The sequence below is a fragment of the Salmo trutta genome, chromosome 33 (assembly GCF_901001165.1).
Source record: "Salmo trutta chromosome 33, fSalTru1.1, whole genome shotgun sequence".
NCBI classification, from domain to species: Eukaryota; Metazoa; Chordata; class Actinopteri; order Salmoniformes; family Salmonidae; genus Salmo; species Salmo trutta.
Genome location: NC_042989.1, coordinates 38,242,472 through 38,264,461, shown reverse-complemented (window position 1 = coordinate 38,264,461; position 21,990 = coordinate 38,242,472). Strand labels below are relative to the sequence as shown.

Genomic DNA, 21,990 nt, shown 5'->3' with positions numbered 1-21,990 from the left:
TCTCTCTCTCTCTCTGTCTCTGTGTCTCTCTCTGTGTGTCTCTCTCTCTGTGTCTCTCTCTCTCTGTGTCTCTCTCTCTCTGTGTCTCTCTCTCTCTCTCTCTGTGTCTCTCTCTCTCTCTGTGTGTGTGTGTGTGTCTCTCTCTGTGTCTCTCTCTCTGTGTCTCTGAATGTTTCTACTCCTAATGAGGGTACAGAGCTTATTGCTGTATTTGATAAAATAAAGGAAACCTTAAGACAGTGTGACCAAGAGGGGTGTATGGTTTTAGGGGGGGACTGGAATTGTACAGTGGATTTTACTGTTAGACAGGTTGTATGTATCTGATCTCTACTGTAGTAGGGTTGGAAGGTTAGACAGGTTGTATGTATCTGATCTCTACTGTAGTAGGGTTGGAAGGTTAGACAGGTTGTATGTATCTGATCTCTACTGTAGTAGGGTTGGAAGGTTAGACAGGTGGTATGTATCTGATCTCTACTGTAGTAGGGTTGGAAGGTTAGACAGGTGGTATGTATCTGATCACTACTGTAGTAGGGTTGGAAGGTTAGACAGGTATCTGATCTCTACTGTAGTAGGGTTGGAAGGTTAGACAGGTATCTGATCTCTACTGTAGTAGGGTTGGAAGGTTAGACAGGTATCTGATCTCTACTGTAGTAGGGTTGGAAGGTGTGACATCATTCCTGTGGGTTTCTCTGATCACCATAATGTGTCTGCTGATTTTCACTTGTCCTCTCCACCAAGGTCATCACCTTACTGGTATTTTAATGTTAAGTTGTTACATGATGTCATGTTTTGTGAAAGGTTTTTGTTGTTTTGGGAAAAATGGAGGGTTATAAAAGGGAATTTTGAGTCCTTGAGACAATGGTGGGAGGTTGGGAAGGCCCAAATACGATTATTTTGTCAACAGTATACTGCTCTGTCTCTTATTGAGGTTAAAGAGACTATCAGGGCCCTTGAACAGGACATCAAATCTATTGAATTGAAGTTGCTCACACAGAATGACCGTGGACTAGTCATGAACTTACAGGACAAGAGAGATTAACTGAGGTTGTTTCTACATGACAGAGTGAAGGGTGCCTTGATTAGGTCTCGTTTTTCTACCATCAAGGATATGGAGGCTCCTAGAGCTTCGACATTTGCAACGCAAACAGATGGTCTGCCTTCGTCTCCCTGATGGGAAGGTGACCACGGATAACAGTGAAATGCACCAACATGCCGTGGATTTCTACTCTGCCCTGTATAAGGCGGAGGATTGTGATTCTCCGTGTACTGAACAGTTTTTACAAGGTCTTCCTCAATTGGGCCCTGAGCAGAGAGCTGCTTTGGACTCTGACATTACTCTGGAGCTGTTCACAGCAGTTATGCAGCTCTCATCAGGAAGAGCCCCTGGCATCGATGGTTTACCATCTGACTTCTACAAGCACTTTTTGGGGGTCTATTGGGGGGGATTTTGATGAAGTGGTGTGTGAATCTTTTCATGAGGATTCTCTTCCTGTTTCTTGTCAACGTGCTGTGCTTTCATTGTTGCCAAAAAAGGGGGATTTGGCTCTTATAAAAAATTGCCGACCTGTTGCGTTGCTGTGCGCAGAATATAAAATTGTATCTAAATGTCTCTCAAACAGGTTGATAGAATATCTGGGGCTGTTGGTCCACAAGGACCAGTCTGACTGTGTACCTGACCTCTCTATCGTTGATAACTTGTTTCTAATAAGAGATGTTTTAGACATTTGTAAACTGTCTGATGTGAATGTGGGTTTACTTTCTTTGGATCAGGAGAAGCCTTTTGATCGTGTGGACCACCAGTACTTGTTCAAGACAATGAAAGCCTTTGGGTTTGGGGATGTTTTCTTGTCTTGGATGAGTTTACTGTATGCTGGGGCCTCATGTATGGTGAAGGTGGGGGCTGGTTTGAGTTGCCCCATCCCTGTCCAAAGGGGCATCAGGCAGGGATGCCCAATTTCAGGGCAGTTATATTGTCTGGCAATTGAACCAATGCTTTGTTTTTTAAGAGCGAGGCTTACTGGTTTCTCTGTGCCAGGAGTAATGAAGGGTCCCACGATAGCACTGTCTGAGTATGCAGATGACGTGACAGTTTTTATTACAGGGGCTGAGGATGTTAAGGTTCTCTCAAACGCTTTAAAGGTGTGTGAGGGGGCCTCCTCAGCTAGAGTCAATTGGGGAAAGAGTGAATCGCTGTGGGCAGGTCAGCTTCAGATAAGGTCCACTCCACGGTTACCAGGGGGGCTTCAGATAGGGTCCTCTCCACGGTTACCAGGGGGGCTTCAGATAGGGTCCTCTCCACGGTTACCAGGGGGGCTTCAGATAGGGTCCTCTCCACGGTTACCAGGGGGGCTTCAGATAGGGTCCTCTCCACGGTTATCAGGGGGGCTTCAGATAGGGTCCTTTCCACGGTTACCATGGGGCTTCAGATAGGGTCCTCTCCACGGTTATCAGGGGGGCTTCAGATAGGGTCCTTTCCACGGTTACCATGGGGCTTCAGATAGGGTCCTCTCCACGGTTACCAGGGGGGCTTCAGATAGGGTCCTCTCCACGGTTACCATGGGGCTTCAGATAGGGTCCTCTCCACGGTTACCAGGGGGGCTTCAGTGGGGCAGAGATGGGATGAAGACTTTGGGGGGTTTTCTAGGCTCCAATGTCTTTCAGAAAAAGAACTTGGAGGGTTTAGTGGAGAAAGTGTGTGCCAGACTGTCAAGGTGGAAATGGGTGTTACCCCAGCTGTCTTTTAGGGGAAGGGTGCTGGTAGCCAATAATCTAGCTGCCTCTACCCTGTGGCACAGACAAATTATTTTACAGCCACCGGGAGGTCTGATACAAGAGCTTCAGAGGACCCTTGTCAATTTCTTCTGGTCTGGACAACATTGGATTAAAGCTGCAGCCCCTGTACCTGCCACTGCATGAGGGTGGGCAAGGCCTGGTGGATATTTCTTCCAGGATCATGGCTTTCTGGCTTCAAGCAGCACAGAGACTGTTGTACAGAGACGGTTTTAGCTGACCTGATCACTAATCGGTTCTCAGCTCTGGGAGAGGTTTTCTCTTCCCAACTGTTTATATTTGGGCTAAAGTACAGGTTCAGTCGAAGGGGTGTAGTTACTCTGCTTCATTTTTTTGTCAGGGGCAGCCAAATTAGCAATATGGAAGACCTGAAAGAACAGTATTCGGGGACAGGGGTCTTTGGATGTGGTAGGAATGCTGGAGGGGATGTTGGCAGCGAGACTGAGGGTTGAGTTTGCCTATTACAAAATGGTTAACAATATTGATCTGTTTATGAGTATATGGGGTATTCAGAGGCTGTTATGTTCAGTTACTGTGGAGGAGAATTTGGTGTTGTGTTTTTAATTGATGTGTAACCATGGTTTTGTATGAGTGTTTATAGTGTTGTGGGCTCTCAGACCAAATAAAGATGATTTAAAACTCTTTCTCTCTCTCTCTCTCTTTCTGTATCTCTCTCTTTCTGTATATCTCTCTCTCTCTTTCTGTATCTCTCTTTCTGTATCTCTCTCTCTCTTTCTGTATCTCTCTCTCTCTTTCTGTATCTCTCTCTCTTTCTGTATCTCTCTCTCTCTCTCTTTCTGTATCTCTCTCTCTCTTTCTGTATCCCTCTCTCTCTTTCTGTATCTCTCCCTTGCTTTCTGTATGTCTCTCTCTCTCTCTCTTTCTGTATCTCTCTCTGTCTCTGTCAGTGTTGATGAAGACTCTAGATCATCCTCACATTGTGCGTCTGATCGGGGTCATTGAGGTGGACCCTGTGTGGATCGTCATGGAGCTGTACGAGCACGGAGAGGTGAGGGTTCCGAGACCAGTTCACGGCACGAGGGGTCTGAGGTTTTGTGTGATGTCACCAGTCTGCCTCATGAATATGAAGTCACGCACTGGCCCAGAATGCATCACATCAAGGAGTAGAGCAGGATAATGTATAGAGATAACCCACATCTCTCTCTCTCTGTGTGTGTGTGTGTGTGTGGTGTGTGTGTGTGTGTGTGTGTGTGTGTGTGTGTGTGTGTGTGTGTGTGTGTGTGTGTGTGTGTGTGTGTGTGTGTGTGTGTGTGTGTGTGTGTGTAGTTGGGCACCTACCTTGTGGAGCAGCAGAGGTCTCTGACCAGTGTGACTCTGGTCCTGTATAGTCTACAGATCTGTAAAGCCCTGGCTTACCTGGAGGGGCTGAACATGGTACACAGGTAACAAACGCGCTACATTCACGTCTCTGCTTCCCTGGCTTCGCACATCTGAATGTCATGTTGTTTAGAGGAAGTAGTTTAAAGGGGTAATCTACATTTAAACGAATAACCTCTAAATGCCTCATGAGCTTTAGTTCAACGGCTCCATTATCACCCAACATATCAGCTGTTTTTATTCTGTTTGTGAACAAATGTAATTTTCAACCCCTCAGCTTTCGTATGAATTCCTTCAGCTGTGTACCAAAACACTGGCAGGATGGCTGCTTTGTTGTTGTTTGAACTGCAGATTTCCCCTTTTAACCCAGAGAGGAAGTGAATGCCTGTTTCATCAGCCCCATAGCATCATATCACTTCTGAAGTCAGACCTCAAAGTCTGCTTCCTCATTGGCTGAATGATTCATTTCTGACTGTGTTTTTCTCTCTTATTGGTAAACCTTGGTTAATATGGTTTAATCCCGGCATTGGGATTGGTTAAAGGCCCAGTGCAGCCAAAAGTGTGATTTTCTTGTGTTATATTTCCATACTATGAGGTTGGAATAATACTGTGAAATGGTGAAAAGGACGATCATGTCCTTTTAGTATAAGAGCTGTTTGAAAAGACCTACCTAAAATTTCAGCCTGTTTTGGTGGGATGGAGTTTTGGCCTGCCTGGTGACGTCACCAGACGGTAAATTAGTAAATAGACCAATAAGAAAGAGAGTTCCAAACCTTTCTGTTTGTTTTACTTGTAAACAAAGTAAATGTAAAGGAACACTATATAGCCTCAAACATGGTTAAAACTAACAAATTTAAGATCATGGATGGTCAGTCCTTGCATCCATAGTTCTGTCTATGAATTTCAGAGTGGTTACATTTCTCCAGCCTCTAATCCCTCCGTTTTTTACCAAAATAGGGGCGGGGAGTAAAACTTTGTTATTGTTTTCTACTGCTGATTGCCCGCTTTAATTGTTACCCAGAAATGATAACGGCTGCATTGGCCCTTTTGATATTGTTTAGTTTCTCTATTGTGATTGGTTAATATAGTTCAATTTCTCTATTGTGATTGGTTAATATAGTTGAATTTCTCTATTGTGATTGGTTTAGAGACATAGCTGTGAGGAACGTGTTGGTGGCGTCTGCAGACTGTGTCAAACTGGGAGACTTTGGGCTGTCACGATACGTAGAAGATGAAGACTACTATAAAGGTATTAACACACATATTAATAATATTATAATCGTGATATATAAATAATAACTATAATATAGACATATTAATAATATTATAATAGTGATATATAAATAATATATATATATATATATATATATATAAATAATAACTATAATATAGACATATTAATAATATTATAATAGTGATTATATAAATAATATATATAAATAATAACTATAATATAGATATATTAATAATATTATAATAGTGATATATAAATAATATAAATATTATATATATATAAATAATAACTATAATATAGACATATTAATAATATTATAATAGTGATTATATAAATAATATATATAAATAATAACTATAATATAGATATATTAATAATATTATAATAGTGATATATAAATATAAAGAATATTATAATAGTGATATATAAAGAATATTATAATAGTGATATATAAATAATATTATAATAGTGATATATAAATAATATTATAATAGTGATATATAATAATATTATTATAATAGTGATATATAAATAATATTACAATAGTGATATATAATAATATTATTATAATAGTGATATATAAATAATATTACAATAGTGATATATAAATAATATTATAATAGTGATATATAAATATTAATAATATTATAATAGTGATATATAAATATGAAGAATATTATAATAGTGATATATAAATAATATTAGAATAGTGATATATAAATATTAATAATATTATAATAGTGATATATAAATAATATTATAATAGTGATATATAAATATAAATAATATTATAATAATGATATATAAATAATAACTATAATATCATAGACGGCACCTTCTTTAACACACATAGACATATTTATTTACATAAGTATTCAGACCCTTTGCTATGACACTCAAAATTGAGCTCAGGTTCATCCTGTTTCCATTGATCATCCTTGAGATGTTTCTACAACTTGATTGGAGTCCACCTGTGGTAAATTAAATTGATTGGACATGATTTGGAAAGGCACACACCTGTCTATTTAAGGTCCCACAGTTGACAGTGCATGTCAGAGCAAAAACCAAGCCATGAGGTCGAAGGAATTGTATGTAGAGCTCAGAGACAGGATTGTGTCGAGGCACAGATCTGGGGAAGGGTACCAAAACATTTCTGCTGCATTGAAGTTCCCCAAGAACACAGTGGCCTCCATAATTCTTAAATGGAAGAAGTTTGGAATCACTAAGAAACTTCCTAGAGCTGTCCACCTGGCCAAACTGAGCAATCAAGAGAGAAGGGCCTTGGTCAGAACCCAATGGTCACTCTGACAGAGCTTCAGAGTTCCTCTGTGGAGAGAGGAACTCTGGAGCACCTTCCAGGAAGGACAACCATCTCTGCAGCACTCCACCAATCAGGCCTTTATGGTAGAGTGGCCAGACTGAAGCCACTACTCAGTAAAAGGCACATGACAGTCTGCTTGGAGATTGCCAAAAGGCACCTAAAGGACTCTGACCATGAGAAACAAGATTCTCTGGTCTGATGAAACCAAGATTGAACTCTTTGGCCTGAATGCTAAGCGTCACATCTGGAAACCTGGCACCATCCCTACGGTGAAGCATGGTGGCAGCATCATGCTGTGGGGATGTTTTTCAGCGGCAGGGACTGGGAGACTAGTCAGGACCTAGGGAAAGATGAACGGAGCAAAGTACAGAGTGATCCTTGATGAAAACCTGCTCCAGAGCACTCAGGACCTCAGACTGGGGAGAAGGTTCACCTTCCAACAGGACAACAACCCTAAGCACACCAAGACAACACAGGAGTGGCTTCGGGACAAGACTCTGAATGTCCTTGAGTGGCCCAGCCAGAGCCCGGACTTGAACCCGATCGAACATCTCTCGAGAGACCTGAAAATTAGCTGTGCAGCTACGCTCCCCTTCTAACCTGACAGAGCTTGCGAGGATCTGCAGAGAACAATGGGAGAAACTCCCCAAATACAGGTGTGCCAAGCTTGTAGCGTCATACCCAAGAAAAGTCAAGGTTGTAATCGCTGCCAAAGGTGCTACAACAAAGTACTGAGTAAAGGGTCTGAATACTTATGGAAATGTGATATTTCAGTTTTTTTATATATATATTGTTTGCAAAAATGTCTAAAAACTCTTTTTTTACTTTGTCATTATGGGGTATTGTGATGTCATTATGGGGTATTATGATGTCATTATGGGGTATTATGTGTAGATTGAGGAAAAAAATAACAAATTTAATTTGTAGAATAAGGCTGTCTGAATACTTTCCGAATGCACTACACACACACACACACACACACACACACACACACGCACAATTACATACAAATACACACACGCATAAACACTTCCAAAGCTGCGTTCAGATGCTTAACAAATACTGTGTTTTCTCTGAAGCGTCTCTTAGCAGATTACCTATCAAATGGATGGCCCCAGAATCCATCAACTTCAGACGCTTCACTACAGCTAGTGATGTCTGGATGTTTGGTGAGTCACTGGGCTCGATGGTTTGTGTTCCTTTGTTTGTTCGTGATAACGAGGTGTGTGTAATATCGTGGTGTGTGTGTGTGTGTGTGTGTGTGTGTGTGCGTACGTGTGTTTGTAATATCGTGGTGTGTGTGTGCGTACGTGTGTGTGCAATAACGAGGTGTGTGTGTGTGTGCGTACGTGTGTTTGTAATATCGTGGTGTGTGTGTTTGTAATATCGTGGTGTGTGTGTGTGTGATAACGAGGTGTGTGTGTTTGTAATATCGTGGTGTGTGAGTGTGTGTGTGTGTGTGCGTACGTGTGTTCGTAATAACGAGATGTGTGTGTGTTGCAGGGGTGTGTGTGTGGGAGGTGATGTCCCTAGGTCAACAGCCGTTCTTCTGGTTGGAGAACGGGGAGGTGATCAATCAACTAGAGGGTGGTGTCCGTCTGCCCAAACCCTCCCTCTGTCCCCCCACCCTCTACACACTCCTCACACACACCTGGTGTTATGACCCACACACACGACCCTCCTTCACACAGCTGGTCTGCAAGCTCAGGTACATACACACAGCCACACACACACACACACACAAACGCACACAGCCTCACACAATCTTGCAAGCAGCAGAAATACATGACAGATATGTGAGTAAATGTGAGACTTTAGTGTGTGTGTGTGTGTGTGTGTGTGTGTGTGTGTGTGTGTGTGTGTGTGTGTGTGTGTGTGTGTGTGTGTGTAGTGATATTCACAGGATGGAGAAGGAGCAGGAGGGAGAGAGGAAGAGACAGAGAGCTCGAGCCATGACACCATACGACTCCAAGACCACTGAGCCCCCACCCAAGGTAGTAAACACACCCACCCACACAGAGACGTAGTAAACACACCCACACAGAGAGGAGGAGGAGTAAACACACCCACACAGAGGAGTAGTAAACACACCCACACAGAGAGGAGGAGGAGTAAACACACCCACACAGAGGAGTAGTAAACACACCCACACAGAGAGGAGTAGTAAACACACCCACACAGAGAGGAGGAGTAAACACACCCACACAGAGACGTAGTAAACACACCCACACAGAGAGGAGGAGTAAACACACCCACACAGAGAGGAGGAGTAAACACACCCACACAGAGACGTAGTAAACACACCCACACAGAGAGGAGGAGTAAACACACCCACACAGAGATGTAGTAAACACACCCACACAGAGAGGAGTAGTAAACACACCCACACAGAGGAGGAGGAGTAAACACACCTACACAGAGGAGGAGGAGTAAACACACCCACAAAGAGAGGAGGAGTAAACACACCCACACAGAGAGGAGGAGTAAACACACCTACACAGAGGAGGAGGAGTAAACACACCCACAAAGAGAGGAGGAGTAAACACACCCACACAGAGAGGAGGAGGAGTAAACACACCCACACAGAGAGGAGGAGTAAACACACCCACACAGAGAGGAGGAGGAGTAAACACACCCACACAGAGGAGGAGGAGTAAACACACCCACACAGAGAGGAGGAGTAAACACACCCACACAGAGAGGAGGAGTAAACACACCCACACAGAGGAGGAGGAGTAAACACACCCACACAGAGAGGAGGAGTAAACACACCCACAAAGAGAGGAGGAGTAAACACACCCACACAGAGAGGAGGAGGAGTAAACACACCCACACAGAGAGGAGGAGTAAACACACCCACACAGAGAGGAGGAGGAGTAAACACACCCACACAGAGGAGTAGTAAACACACCCACACAGAGGAGGAGGAGTAAACACACCCACACAGAGGAGGAGGAGTAAACACACCCACACAGAGAGGAGGAGTAAACACACCCACACAGAGAGGAGGAGTAAACACACCCACACAGAGGAGGAGTAGTAAACACACCCACACAGAGGAGGAGGAGTAAACACACCCACACAGAGAGGTGTAGGAGTAAACACACCCACACAGAGAGGTGTAGGAGTAAACACACCCACACAGAGAGGTGTAGGAGTAAACACACCCACACAGAGAGGAGGAGGAGTAAACACACCCACACAGAGGAGGAGTAGTAAACACACCCCACACAGAGAGGAGGAGTAAACACACCCACACAGAGAGGAGTAGTAAACACACCCACACAGAGAGGAGTAGTAAACACACCCACACAGAGACGTAGTAAACACACCCACACAGAGAGGAGGAGTAAACACACCCACACAGAGAGGAGTAGTAAACACACCCACACAGAGACGTAGTAAACACACCCACACAGAGAGGAGGAGTAAACACACCCACACAGAGAGGAGGAGTAAACACACCCACACAGAGAGGAGGAGTAAACACACCCACACAGAGAGGAGGAGTAAACACACCCACACATAGACGTAGTAAACACACCCACACAGAGAGGAGGAGTAAACACACCCACACAGAGAGGAGGAGTAAACACTCCCACACAGAGGAGGAGGAGTAAACACACCCACACAGAGAGGAGTAGTAAACACACCCACACAGAGGAGGAGTAAACACATCCACACAGAGGAGGAGGAGTAAACACACCCACACAGAGAGGAGTAGTAAACACACCCACAAAGAGAGGAGTAGTAAACACACCCACACAGAGGAGGAGTAGTAAACACACCCACACAGAGTAGTAAACACACCCACACAGAGGAGGAGTAGTAAACACACCCACACAGAGGAGGAGGAGTAAACACACCCACACAGAGGAGTAGTAAACACACCCACACAGAGGAGGAGTAGTAAACACACCCACACAGACAGGAGGAGTAAACACACCCACACAGAGACGTAGTAAACACACCCACACAGAGAGGAGGAGTAAACACACCCACACAGAGAGGAGGAGTAAACACACCCACACAGAGAGGAGGAGTAAACACACCCACACAGAGACGTAGTAATGATAGGGGTCACAGGGTCATGTGCCCCCTCAGATGTGTCCTGTTTAATAGTTTTCTCTGTAATACTACAAGCCACCTATTAATTAATTGATGAAGTTTAGCTAGTCCAGATAGGTTCCCAATCTTCCAACCTCAAAACTAGCTACCAAGAGGCAATTTCAGGCTATCTATCAAGCTTGTCTAACTATCTTAGCTGGCATGCCTGCTGGCAAGGCTGGTAGACTTTAGAAAAGCAAACAATTACTAACGGTACTGAATAAGACTCACAGAGAAGCATCTTTATATATATTTTTTAAGTAACCACCAGTCAGGAGGATACAGATAGCTCAAGAGCTATGCTTAGATATGCAACAAAAAAAAGTTTTTTTACATAGAATTAAGCAAAATGATTACGGCTCTAGATTGCAGGATAAAGCTGTTTCATGTGTTTTGAAAATGCCAAAATTCTCCAACCACTCGCAAGCCGTCCTCACGTCCTCACACACAGATGATATACTCCCATGCACACAGCCTAACTCTCTCTTCTTCTCCTCTCCTCCTCTCTCTCTCCTTCTCCTCTCTCTCTCCTTCTCCTCTCTCTCTCTCTCTCCTTCTCCTCTCTCTCTCTCCTCTCTCTCCTTCTCCTCTCTCTCTTCTTCTCCTCTCCTCTCTCTCTCCTTCTCCTCTCCTCCTCTCTCTCTCTCCTTCTCCTCTCCTCCTCTCTCTCCTTCTCTCTCTCTCGTAGCCATCAAGGAAAGCTTGCCATCAAGGAAACACCCTCAGGCCTGGCATGAGAATACAGGTAGCTCAACAGTTTGTGAAAGTGGAGTAAGACCTGCTATGCACTGTCCTGTAGCACTGTCCTGTAGCGCTGTCCTGTAGCGCTGTAGCGCAGTCCTGTAGCGCTGTCCTGTAGCGCTGTCCTGTAGCGCTGTCCTGTAGCTCTGTCCTGTAGCGCTGTCCTGTAGCGCTGTCCTGTAGCGCTGTAGCACTGTCCTGTAGCGCTGTCCTTTAGCACAGTCCAGGGCATACATATACATTGTACTGTGTGACTGGTACTGGCCTACGTTGTCATGTTAATACAGACTGTGTATTTGCTAGTTCCATTTAGTGTGAGATTGTGTCAGATTGTGTGTGCACAGCATTTCCTGCCGCTAGCATGTGACTTTAAAGTAGCTGTGGCGCATCGCTTTTGTTTTTATGGCTGTGTGTGTGTGTGTGTGTGTGTGTGTGTGTGTGTGTGTGTGTGTGTGTGTTTTAGCTACCTGGGTCTCTGTGTGCCAGCTCTCCTGTCCTTGCTAGCCCCCCCAGGGCCTGTGATGTCACCACAGCCTATCCCATGTCTCCACGACGATGCAGTGTCGGGGTAAGACCCATAACCACGGCTTCACTACATGGCCAAGCTGCTATAACCGTACAACATGTATGAAAACCAAATTAGCTTTTTGGTCTTATTATAAGGTTAGGGGTTAGGGTTCATAATCTGATGTTTAAGAAGGCAGGGTTTCTGATTTTGCAATTTGGCCACATAGTGATGACCGATTAACCTCTCCGCTGCTTCCTGTTGAAATGCATTGTGGGTAGTTGAGCTGCCTGTGCAGAGGTAGTATGGGGATCTAACTGTGCTCAAGGCCTATAGACAGATGTTTTCAACCATCACAACATGCCATCAAACAGGTGTGTGTGTGTGTGTGTGTGTGTGTGTGTGTGTGTGTGTGTGTGTGTGTGTGTGTGTGTGTAGGAGCCATGTGGGGTGGAGGATGCGAGGTCTGTCTGGGAGAGGGAGAGGGTGGAGGATACTCTCCGTAGACAAAGAGAGGACATGCTGACAGACAGCCGGTGGCTGGAGCAGGAGGAGAAACACCTGGTAAGAATACAGACAGACAGACAGACAGACAGACAGACAGACAGACAGACAGACAGACAGACAGACAGACAGACAGACAGACAGACAGACAGACAGACAGACAGAGACACAAACACACTTTTTGTATTGAGACCGATACAGATGTGATCTTGATTTGACAGGTATTGTCGCAGCAACAGAACGTTTAGTCCATAATGTTGATGGGTGGTTAGGCTGTTAGCTGGCCATCAGTAGGTTACATTAAAAGTGCTACACCGTCAATATAGCCATGTGTTAGTGTGGATTTCACTGAATTTATGTACATCATGAAGCTCGTCTACATTTCTTGCGGGGCAGGAAAATTCTCAACAATGATAGTGATCAAATTACCATCCTACATTTTGTAACATTTCTACTTCCTGAATGTACGCACGGTCAGTACTTCCCAGTTTCTAATGTATTTCTAATGTACGTGTCGTTGCATGATCCTGTGCAAGTTCAACAGGAGTTCAGAACAGCTTCGGTATGTTGTTAGGTATTAGTAGTTGTTGGTTATGCCAGGATTCAATCCGATCGTCGGCAGTGCAAGTCTTAAAGGCAGAGACCACATTCACAGAAAACACTGCATTATGTCGGCTCAATCGGAAATTACCTTTTTTAAATGACTCATTGTCCAAATCCACCATTGAATTGAATCCGGGCCTCATTTTTTTCCTGTTGTCGTCTACAGCATGAGGAGGAGCCAGCAGACCAAGCCACACCTCCTCCAGACAAACCACCAAAGGCCTCAGCTCCACAGGTAACAACAAGCAGCCTTTATAAAGCTGTCCTTCTCTTTTAAACTGGTTTCAAAAATTTCACTTCCATGTTATAAACTGGTTGGTTCCAGCCCTGAATGCTGATTGGCTGACAGCCGTGGTATATCAGACCGTATACCACGGGTTATGACAAAACATTTATTTTGTCGGCTCTAATTACATTGGTAACCAGTTTATAATAGCAATAAGGCGTTGTGTCGTGCCTAAGAACAGCCCTTAGCCGTGGTATATTGGCCATATACAGTTGAAGTCTGAAGTTTACATACACTTAGGTTGGAGTCATGAAAACTCGTTTTTCAACCACTCCACAAATTACTTGTTAACAAACTATAGTTTTGCCAAGTCGGTTAGGACATCTACTTTGTGCATGACACAAGTCATTCTTCCAACAATTGTTTACAGACAGATTATTTCACTTATAATTCACTGTATCACAATTCCAGTGGGTCAGACGTTTACAAACACTAAGTTCACTGTGCCTTTAAAAAGCTTGGAAAATTACAGAAAATTATGTCATGGCTTTAGAAGCTTCTGATAGGCTAATTGACATAATTTGAGTCAATTGGAGATGTACCTGTGGATGTATTTCAAGGCCTACCTTCAAACTCAGTGCCTCTGCTTGACATCATGGGAAAATCAAAAGAAATCAGCCAAGACCTCAGAAAAAAAATGGTATACCTCCGCAAGTCTGGTTCATCCTTGGGAGCAATTTCCAAATGCTTGAAGGTACCACGTTCATCTGTACAAACAATAGTACGCAAGTATAAACACCATGGGACCACGCAGCCTTCATACCGCTCAGATAGGAGATGCGTTCTGTCTCCTAGAGATGAACGTACTTTGGTGCGAAAAGTGCAAATCAATCCCTGAACAACAGCAAAGGACCTTGTGAAGATGCTGGAGGAAACAGGTACAAAAGTATCTACAGTTGAAGTTGGAAGTTTACACACCTTAGTCAAATACATTTAAACTCAGTTTTTCACAATTCCTGACATTTATTCCTAGTAAAAATGCCCTGTCTTAGGTCAGTTAGGATCACCACTTTATTTTAAGACTGTGAAATATCAGAATAATAGTAGAGAGAATGATGTATTTCAGCTTTTATTTATTTCATCACATTCCCAGTGGGTCAGAAGTTTACATACACTCAGTTAGTATTTGGTAGCATTGCCTTAAACAATTTAAACTTGGGTCAAACGTTTCGGGTAGCCTTCCACAAGCTTCCCACAATAAGTTGGGTGAATTTTGGCCCATTCCTCCTGACAGAGCTTGTGTAACTGAACCAGGTTTGTAGGCCTCCTTGCTCACACACACTTTTTCAGTTCTGCCCACAAATTTTCTATAGGATTGAGGTCAGGGCTTTGTGATGGCCACTCCAATACCTTGACATTGTTGTCCTTAAGCCATTTTGCCACAACTTGCCGCTTGTTACAGTTAGGAACCAATATATACAAGCAGTTAGGAAAGCAAAGGCTAGCTTTTTCAAACAGAAATTTGCATCCTGTAGCACAAACTCCAAAAAGTTCTGGGAGACTGTAAAGTCCATTGAGAATAAGAGCACCTCCTCCCAGCTGCCCACTGCACTGAGGCCAGGAAACACTGTCACCACTGATAACATTTTACATTTTTACATTTTAGTCATTTAGCAGACACTCGTATCCAGAGCGACTTACAGTAGTGAATGCATTTCATTGCATTTCATACATGTTTTTTTCTTCTGTGCTGTAATCTATGATTATTGAGAATTTCAATTTGCATTTTTATATACGGCTGGCCTTGCTTTCCACCTGGCTACCTCTACCCCGGCCAACAGCTCTGCACCCCCCACAGCAACTTGCCCAAGCCTCCCCCATTTCTCCTTCACCCAAATCCACACAGCTGATGTTCTGAAAGAGCTGCAAAAATCTGGACCCCTACAAATCAGCTGGGCTAGACAATCTGGAACTTCTTTGTAAAATTATCTGCCACAATTGTTACAACCCCTATTACTAGCCTGTTCAACCTCTCTTTTGTATCATCTGAGATCCCCAAAGATTGGAAAGCTGTTGCAGTCATCCCCCTCTTCAAAGGGGTAGACACTCTAGAACCAAACTGTTACAGACCTATATCTATCCTGCCCTGCCTTTCCAAGGTCTTCGAAAGCCAAGTTAACAAACAGACCACTGACCATTTCTCCACTATGCAATCTGGTTTCTGAGCTGGTCATGGGTGCATCTCAGCCACGCTCAAGGTCCTAAACGATATCATATTCGCCATCAACAAAAGACAATACTGTGCAGCCATATTCATCGACCTGGCCAAGGATTTCGACTCTGTCAATCACCGCATTCTTATCGGCAGGGCCTGTTGTCCGGACCTCTGGCAGTCTCTATGGGGGTACCACAGGGTTCAATTCTCGGGCCGACTTTTTTCTCTGTATACATCAATGATGTCGCTCTTACGGGTGGTGATTCTCTGATCCACCTCCGCGCAGATGACACCATTCTGTATACTTCTGGCCCTTCTTTGGACACTGTGTTAACTAACATCGAGACGAGCTTCAATGCCATACAACTCTCCTTCCATGGCCTCCAACTGCTCTTTAATGCAAGTAAAACTAAATGCATGTTCTTCAACCGATCGCTGCCCGCACCTGCCCGCCCGCCTAGCATCACTACTCTGGATGGTTCTGACTTAGAATATGTGGACAACTACAAATACCTAGGTGTCTGGTTAGACTGTAAACTCTCCTTCCAGACTCACATTAAGCATCTCCAATCCAAAGTGAAATCTAGAATCGGCTTCCTGTTTTGCAACAAAACATCCTTCACTCATGCTGCCAAACATACCCTCGTAAAACTGACTATCCTACTGATCCTTGACTTCGGCGATGTCATTTACAAAATAGCCTCCAACACTCCAACACGCAAATTGGATGCAGTCTATCACAGTGCCATCCATTGTGTCATCAAAGCCCCATATACTACCCACCACTGCGACCTGTATGCTCTCGTTTGCTGTCCCTTGCTTCATATTTGTCGCCAAACCCACTGGCTCCAGGTCATCTATAAGTCCTTGCTAGGTAAAGCCCCACCTTATCTCAGCTCACTGGTCACCATTGCAGCCCCCACCCGTAGCACGCACTCCAGCAGGTATATTTCACTGGTCACCCCCAAAGCCAATTCCACCTTTCGCCACCTTTCCTTACAGTTCTCTGCTGGCAATGACTGGAACGAATTGCAAAAATTACTGAAGATGGAGACTCATATCTCCCTCACTAACTTACAGCTTACAGATCACCTGTAAATAGCCCATCCAACTACCTCATCCCCATATTGTTATTCATATTTGAATTTTTTTTGCACCCAAGTATCTCTACTTGCACATTCATCTTCTGCACATCTATCACTCCAGTGTTTATTTGCGAAATTGTAATTATTTTGCCACTATGGCCTATCTATTGCCTTACCTCCCTAATCTTACTTCATTTGCACACACTGTATACAGATTTTTCTATTGTGTTATTGACTATACTTTTGTTTATTCCATGTGTAAGTCTGTGTAACACTGCTTTGCTTTATCTTGGCTAGGTCGCAGTTGTAAATGAGATCTTGTTCTCAACTGGCTTACCTGGTTAAATAAAAATAGGGTTTGAGGCAGAGAATCCAAGTGGAGAGAGCGGAGACAGCAAGGGCGGTTCGTTGCTCCAGTGCCTTTCCGTTCACCTTCACACCCCTGGTCCAGACTACACTCAATCATAGGACCTACTGAGATGAGTCTTCAATAAAGACTTAAAGGTCGAGACCGAGTCTGCGTGTCTCACAAGGATAGGCAGGCCATTCCATAAAAATGGAGCTCTATAGGAGAAAGCCTTGTCTCCAGCTGTTTGCTTAGAAATTCTAGGGACAATAAGGAGGCCTGCGTCTTGTGACCGTAGCGTACGTGTAGGTATGTACGGCAGGACCAAATCGGAGAGATAGGTAGGAGCAAGCCCATGTAATGCTTTGTAGGTTAGCAGTTAAACCTTGAAATCACCCCTAGCCTTAACAGGAAGCCAGTGTAGAGAGGCTAGCACTGGAGTAATATGATCACATTTTTTGGTACGAGTCAGGATTTTAGCAGCCATGTGTCACGAACCAGCTCGAAGTTCGTCACAAAAAGGGAGACAAAGTGGAGATAAGGAATAACAAAATATATTTATTAACTGAATTAAGTGAGTGTTTGCGTGCATAAATGTGTTAATGAGGGGTGCTGAAAGGTGCCAAAGCAAACAAACAAAACAGCCACAACCAAAATCTATCAGTGTGTCTGCATGGCGAGAGTGTCCTCAATGAATGGGAAAGCGGTGCATTTATCCTGGGACACACCCGGGCCCAGGTGTGTCCCATGTCGCTGACGACCCTCCCAGCTCTGCCCGCCGACATCCTAATAAGGAAAACAAGAGCAAAGAGACAGAATACGGCGAACAGAGTGGGAGGGTCGTCACACGTGTTTAGCACTAGCGGAAGTTTATTTATTGCTTTATCCGGGTAGCTAGAAAGTAGAGCATTGCAGTAGTCAAACCTAGAAGTGACAAAAGCATGGATTATTTTTTCTGCATCATTTTTGGAGAGAAAGTTTCTGATTTTTGCAATTTTACGTAGATGGAAAAAAGCTGTCCTTCAAACAGTCTTGATATGTTTGTCAAAAGAGAGGTCAGGGTCCAGAGTAATGCCGAGGTCCTTCACAGTTTTATTTGAGACGACTGTACAACCATCAAGATTAATTGTCAGATTCAACAGAAGATCTCTTTCTTTCTTAGGACCTAGAACTAGCATCTCTGTTTTGTCCGAGTTTAAAAGTAGAACATTTGCCGCCATCCACTTCCTTATGTCTGAAACACAGGCTTCCAGGGTAGGGAAATTTTGGGGCTTCACCATGTTTCATCGAAATGTACAGCTGTGTGTATCGTCCGCATAGCAGGGAAAGTTAACATTATGTTTCCGAATGACATCACCAAGAGTAAAATATATAGTGAAAACAATAGTGGTCCTAAAACGGAGCCTTGAGGAACACCGAAATTTACAGTTGATTTGTCAGAGGACAAACCATCCACAGAGACAAACTGATATCTTTCCGACATAAGATCTAAACTGGCCAGAACTTGTCCGTGTATACCAATTTGGGTTTCCAATCTCTCCAAAAGAATCTGGTGATCGATGGTATCAAAAGCAGCACTAAGGTCTAGGAGCACGAGGACAAATGCAGAGCCTTGGGCTGACGCCATTAAAAGGTCATTTAGCACCGTCACAAGTGCAGTCTCAGTGCTATGATGGGGTCTAAAACCAGACTGAAGCGTTTCGGATAAATTGTTTGTCTTCAGGAAGGCAGTGAGTTGCTGCGCAAACAGCTTTTCCAAAATTATTTGAGAGGAATAGGAGAGTTTTTAAAATATTTTCTGGGTCAAGGTTTGGCTTTTTCAAGAGAGGCTTTATTACTGCCACTTTTAGTGAGTTTGGTACACATCCAGTGGATAGAGAGCCGTTTATTATGTTCAACATAGGAGGGCCAAGCACAGGAAGCAGCTCTTTCAGTAGTTTAGTTGGAATAGGGTCCAGTATGCAGCTTGAGGGTTTGGAGGCCATGATTATTTTCATCAATGTGTCAAGAGATATAGTGCTAAAAAACTTGAGTGTCTCCCTTGATCCTAGGTCCTGGCAGAGTTGTGCAGACTCAGGAAAACTGAGCTTTGGAGGAATACACAGATTTAAAGAGGAGTCCGTAATTTGATTTCTAATGACCATGATCTTTTCCTCAAAGAAGTTCATTAATTTATCACTGCTGAAGTGAAAGCCATCCTCTCTTGGGGAATGCTGGTTTTTAGTTAGCTTTGCGACAGTATCAAAAATAAATGTTTGATTGGTCTTATTTTTCTCAATTAAGTTGGAAAAATAGGATGATCGTGCAGCAGTGAGGGCTCTTCGATACTGCACGGTACTGTCTTTCCAAGCTAGTCGGAAGACTTCCAGTTTGGTGTAGCACTTTTCTGGAAGCCTACTTCAGAGCTTGGGTATTTTCTGTACCAGGGAGCTAGTTTCTTATGACAAATATTTTTATGAATCTTTGGGTTGTCCGAGAATTTATAGCATGGCTTTTGATGATCCTTGGTTGGGGTCTGAGCAGATTATTTGTTGCGATAGCAAACGTAATAAAATGGTGATCCCATAGTCCAGGATTATGAGGAAAAACATTAATTAAGATCCACAACATTTATTCCACGGGACAAAACTAGGTCCAGAGTATGACTGGCAGTGAGTAGGTCCTGGAGACATGTTGGACAAAACCCACTGACTCGATGATGGCTCCGAAAGCCTTTTGGATTGGGTCTGTGGACTTTTCCATATGAATATTAAAGTCACCAAAAATTTGAATATTATCTGCCATGACTAAAAGATCTGATAGGAATTCAGGGAACTCAGTGAGGAACGCTGTATATGGCCCAGGAGGCCTGTAAACAGTAGCTATAAAAAGTGATTGAGTAGGCTGCATAGAGTTCATGACTAGAAGCTGAAAAGACGAAAACTTCATTTTTTTTTTTGTTGAAATTGAAATTTGCTATCGTAAATGTTAGCAACACCTCCGCCTTTGCAGGATGCGCGGGGGATATGGTCACTAGTATAACCAGGAGGTGAGGCCTCATTTATTACAGTAAATTCATCAGGCTTAAGCCATGTTTCAGTCAGGCCAATCACATCAAGATTATGATCAGTGATAGGGATTTAACATTAAGTAGCCCTATTTTGAGATGTGAGATATCACAATCTCTTTCAATAATGGCAGGAATGGAAGAGGTCTTTATTCCAGTGAGATTACTAAGGCGAACACCGCCATGTTTAGTCTCAATGGGGATAGCTGAGCTGACTACACTGACTGTGCTAGTGGCAGGCTCCACTAAGCTGGCAGGCTGGCTAACAGGGTGCAGGCCAGGCAGCAGGCTATCTGATTATGGCGCTAAGGGAGTTAGAGCCCTGTCTATATTCGTAGATAAGATGAGAGCACCCCTCCAGCTAGGATGGAGTCCGTCACTCCTCAACAGGCCAGGCTTGGTCCTGTTTGTGGCTGAGGCCAATTATCTACAAATTCGATCTTTTGGGAGGGGCAGAAAACAGTTTTCAACCAGCGATTTAGTTGTGAGACTCTGCTGTAGAGCTCATCACTCCCCCTAACTGGGAGGGGGCCAGAGACTCTGCTGTAGAGCTCATCACTCCCCCTAACTGGGAGGGGTCCAGAGACACTGCTGTAGAGCTCATCACTCCCCCTAACTGGGAGGGGTCCAGAGACTCTGCTGTAGAGCTCATCACTCCCCCTAACTGGGAGGAGGCCAGAGACAATTACTCGATGCCGACACATCTTTCTAGCTGATTTACACACTGAAGCTATGTTTCTCTTGGTGACCTCTGACTGTTTCATCCTAACATCGTTGGTGCCGACGTGAATAACAATATCTCTATACTCTCTACACTCACCAGTTTTAGCTTTAGCCAGCACCATCTTCAGATTAGCCTTAACATCGGTAGCCCTGCCCCCTGGTAAACAGTGTATGATCGCTGGATGATTGTTTTTAAGTCTAATACTGCGGGTAATGGAGTCGCCAATGACTAGGGTTTTCAATTTGTCAGAGCTAATGGTGGGAGGCTTTGGCGTCTCAGACCCCACAACGGGAGGAGTAGAGACCAGAGAAGTTTCGGCCTCCGACTCGCTTAATGGGGAGAACCGGTTGAAAGTTTCTGTCGGCTGAATGAGCGACACCGGTTGAGTATTCCTACAGCATTTCCTTCCAGAAGCCATGAGAAAATTGTCTGGCTGCAGGGACTGTGCGAGGGGATTTATACTACTATCTGTACTTACTGGTGGCACAGATGCTGTTTCATCCTTTCCTACACTGAAATGACCCTTGCCTAACGATTGCGTCTGAAGCTGGGCTTGCAGCACAGCTATCCTCGTGTAACAGTGTAGGTTCCATCCCTCTCTTCGCCCCAACCTGGGCTCGAACCAGGGACCCTTGCACACATCAACAACTGACACCCACGAAGCATCGTTTCCCATCTCGCCACAAAAGCCGCGGCCCTTGCAACGCAAGGGGAACAACCACTTCAAGTCTCAGAGCGAGTGACGTCACTGATTGAAACGCTATTAGCGCGCGCCACGCTAACTAACTAGCCATTTCACATCGGTTACACTCGCCATAAAGCAATCGTTTTCCTGTACAGTACAGCGACTGCAATTAGAAAGCATCATGTTATTGTTACTACTTAGCTTCGGCTGGTGGAGGTCCTGACGAACCATTTCCAGATACCAAATACTAATCGAGTGTATGTAAACTTCTGACCCACTGGGAATGTGATGAAAGAAATAAAAGCTGAAACAAATCATTCTCTCTACTATTATTCTGACATTTAACACTCTTAAAATAAAGTGGTGATCCTAACTGACCTAAGACAGGGAATTTTTATTAGAATTAAAGGTCAGGAATTGTTAAAAACTGAGTTTAAATGGATTTGGCTAAGGTGTATGTAAACTTCCGACTTCAACTGTACCACACCCCCTCGTGCCTTATTGCTTAAATAGATACTTT

At 43.9% G+C, this 21,990-nt stretch overlaps 1 protein-coding gene across 3 annotated transcripts in view; it reads left to right on the top strand.

The window, feature by feature from the left end:
- ptk2ba (protein tyrosine kinase 2 beta, a) overlaps positions 1-21,990 on the top strand; it is a 46,128-nt gene that overhangs the window by 22,489 nt on the left and 1,649 nt on the right. The window contains exons 17-27 of one of the 3 annotated variants that reach the window (XM_029730868.1): positions 3,699-3,799; positions 4,078-4,193; positions 5,277-5,377; positions 7,763-7,852; positions 8,187-8,391; positions 8,575-8,677; positions 11,479-11,535; positions 11,995-12,099; positions 12,475-12,600; positions 13,064-13,102; positions 13,310-13,378. In XM_029730868.1, coding sequence (XP_029586728.1) covers positions 3,699-3,799; positions 4,078-4,193; positions 5,277-5,377; positions 7,763-7,852; positions 8,187-8,391; positions 8,575-8,677; positions 11,479-11,535; positions 11,995-12,099; positions 12,475-12,600; positions 13,064-13,102; positions 13,310-13,378 — 1,112 coding nt within the window. The remainder of the gene's footprint in view (positions 1-3,698; positions 3,800-4,077; positions 4,194-5,276; positions 5,378-7,762; positions 7,853-8,186; positions 8,392-8,574; positions 8,678-11,478; positions 11,536-11,994; positions 12,100-12,474; positions 12,601-13,063; positions 13,103-13,309; positions 13,379-21,990) is intronic. The other 2 variants (XM_029730870.1, XM_029730871.1) reach the window with 2 other exon arrangements.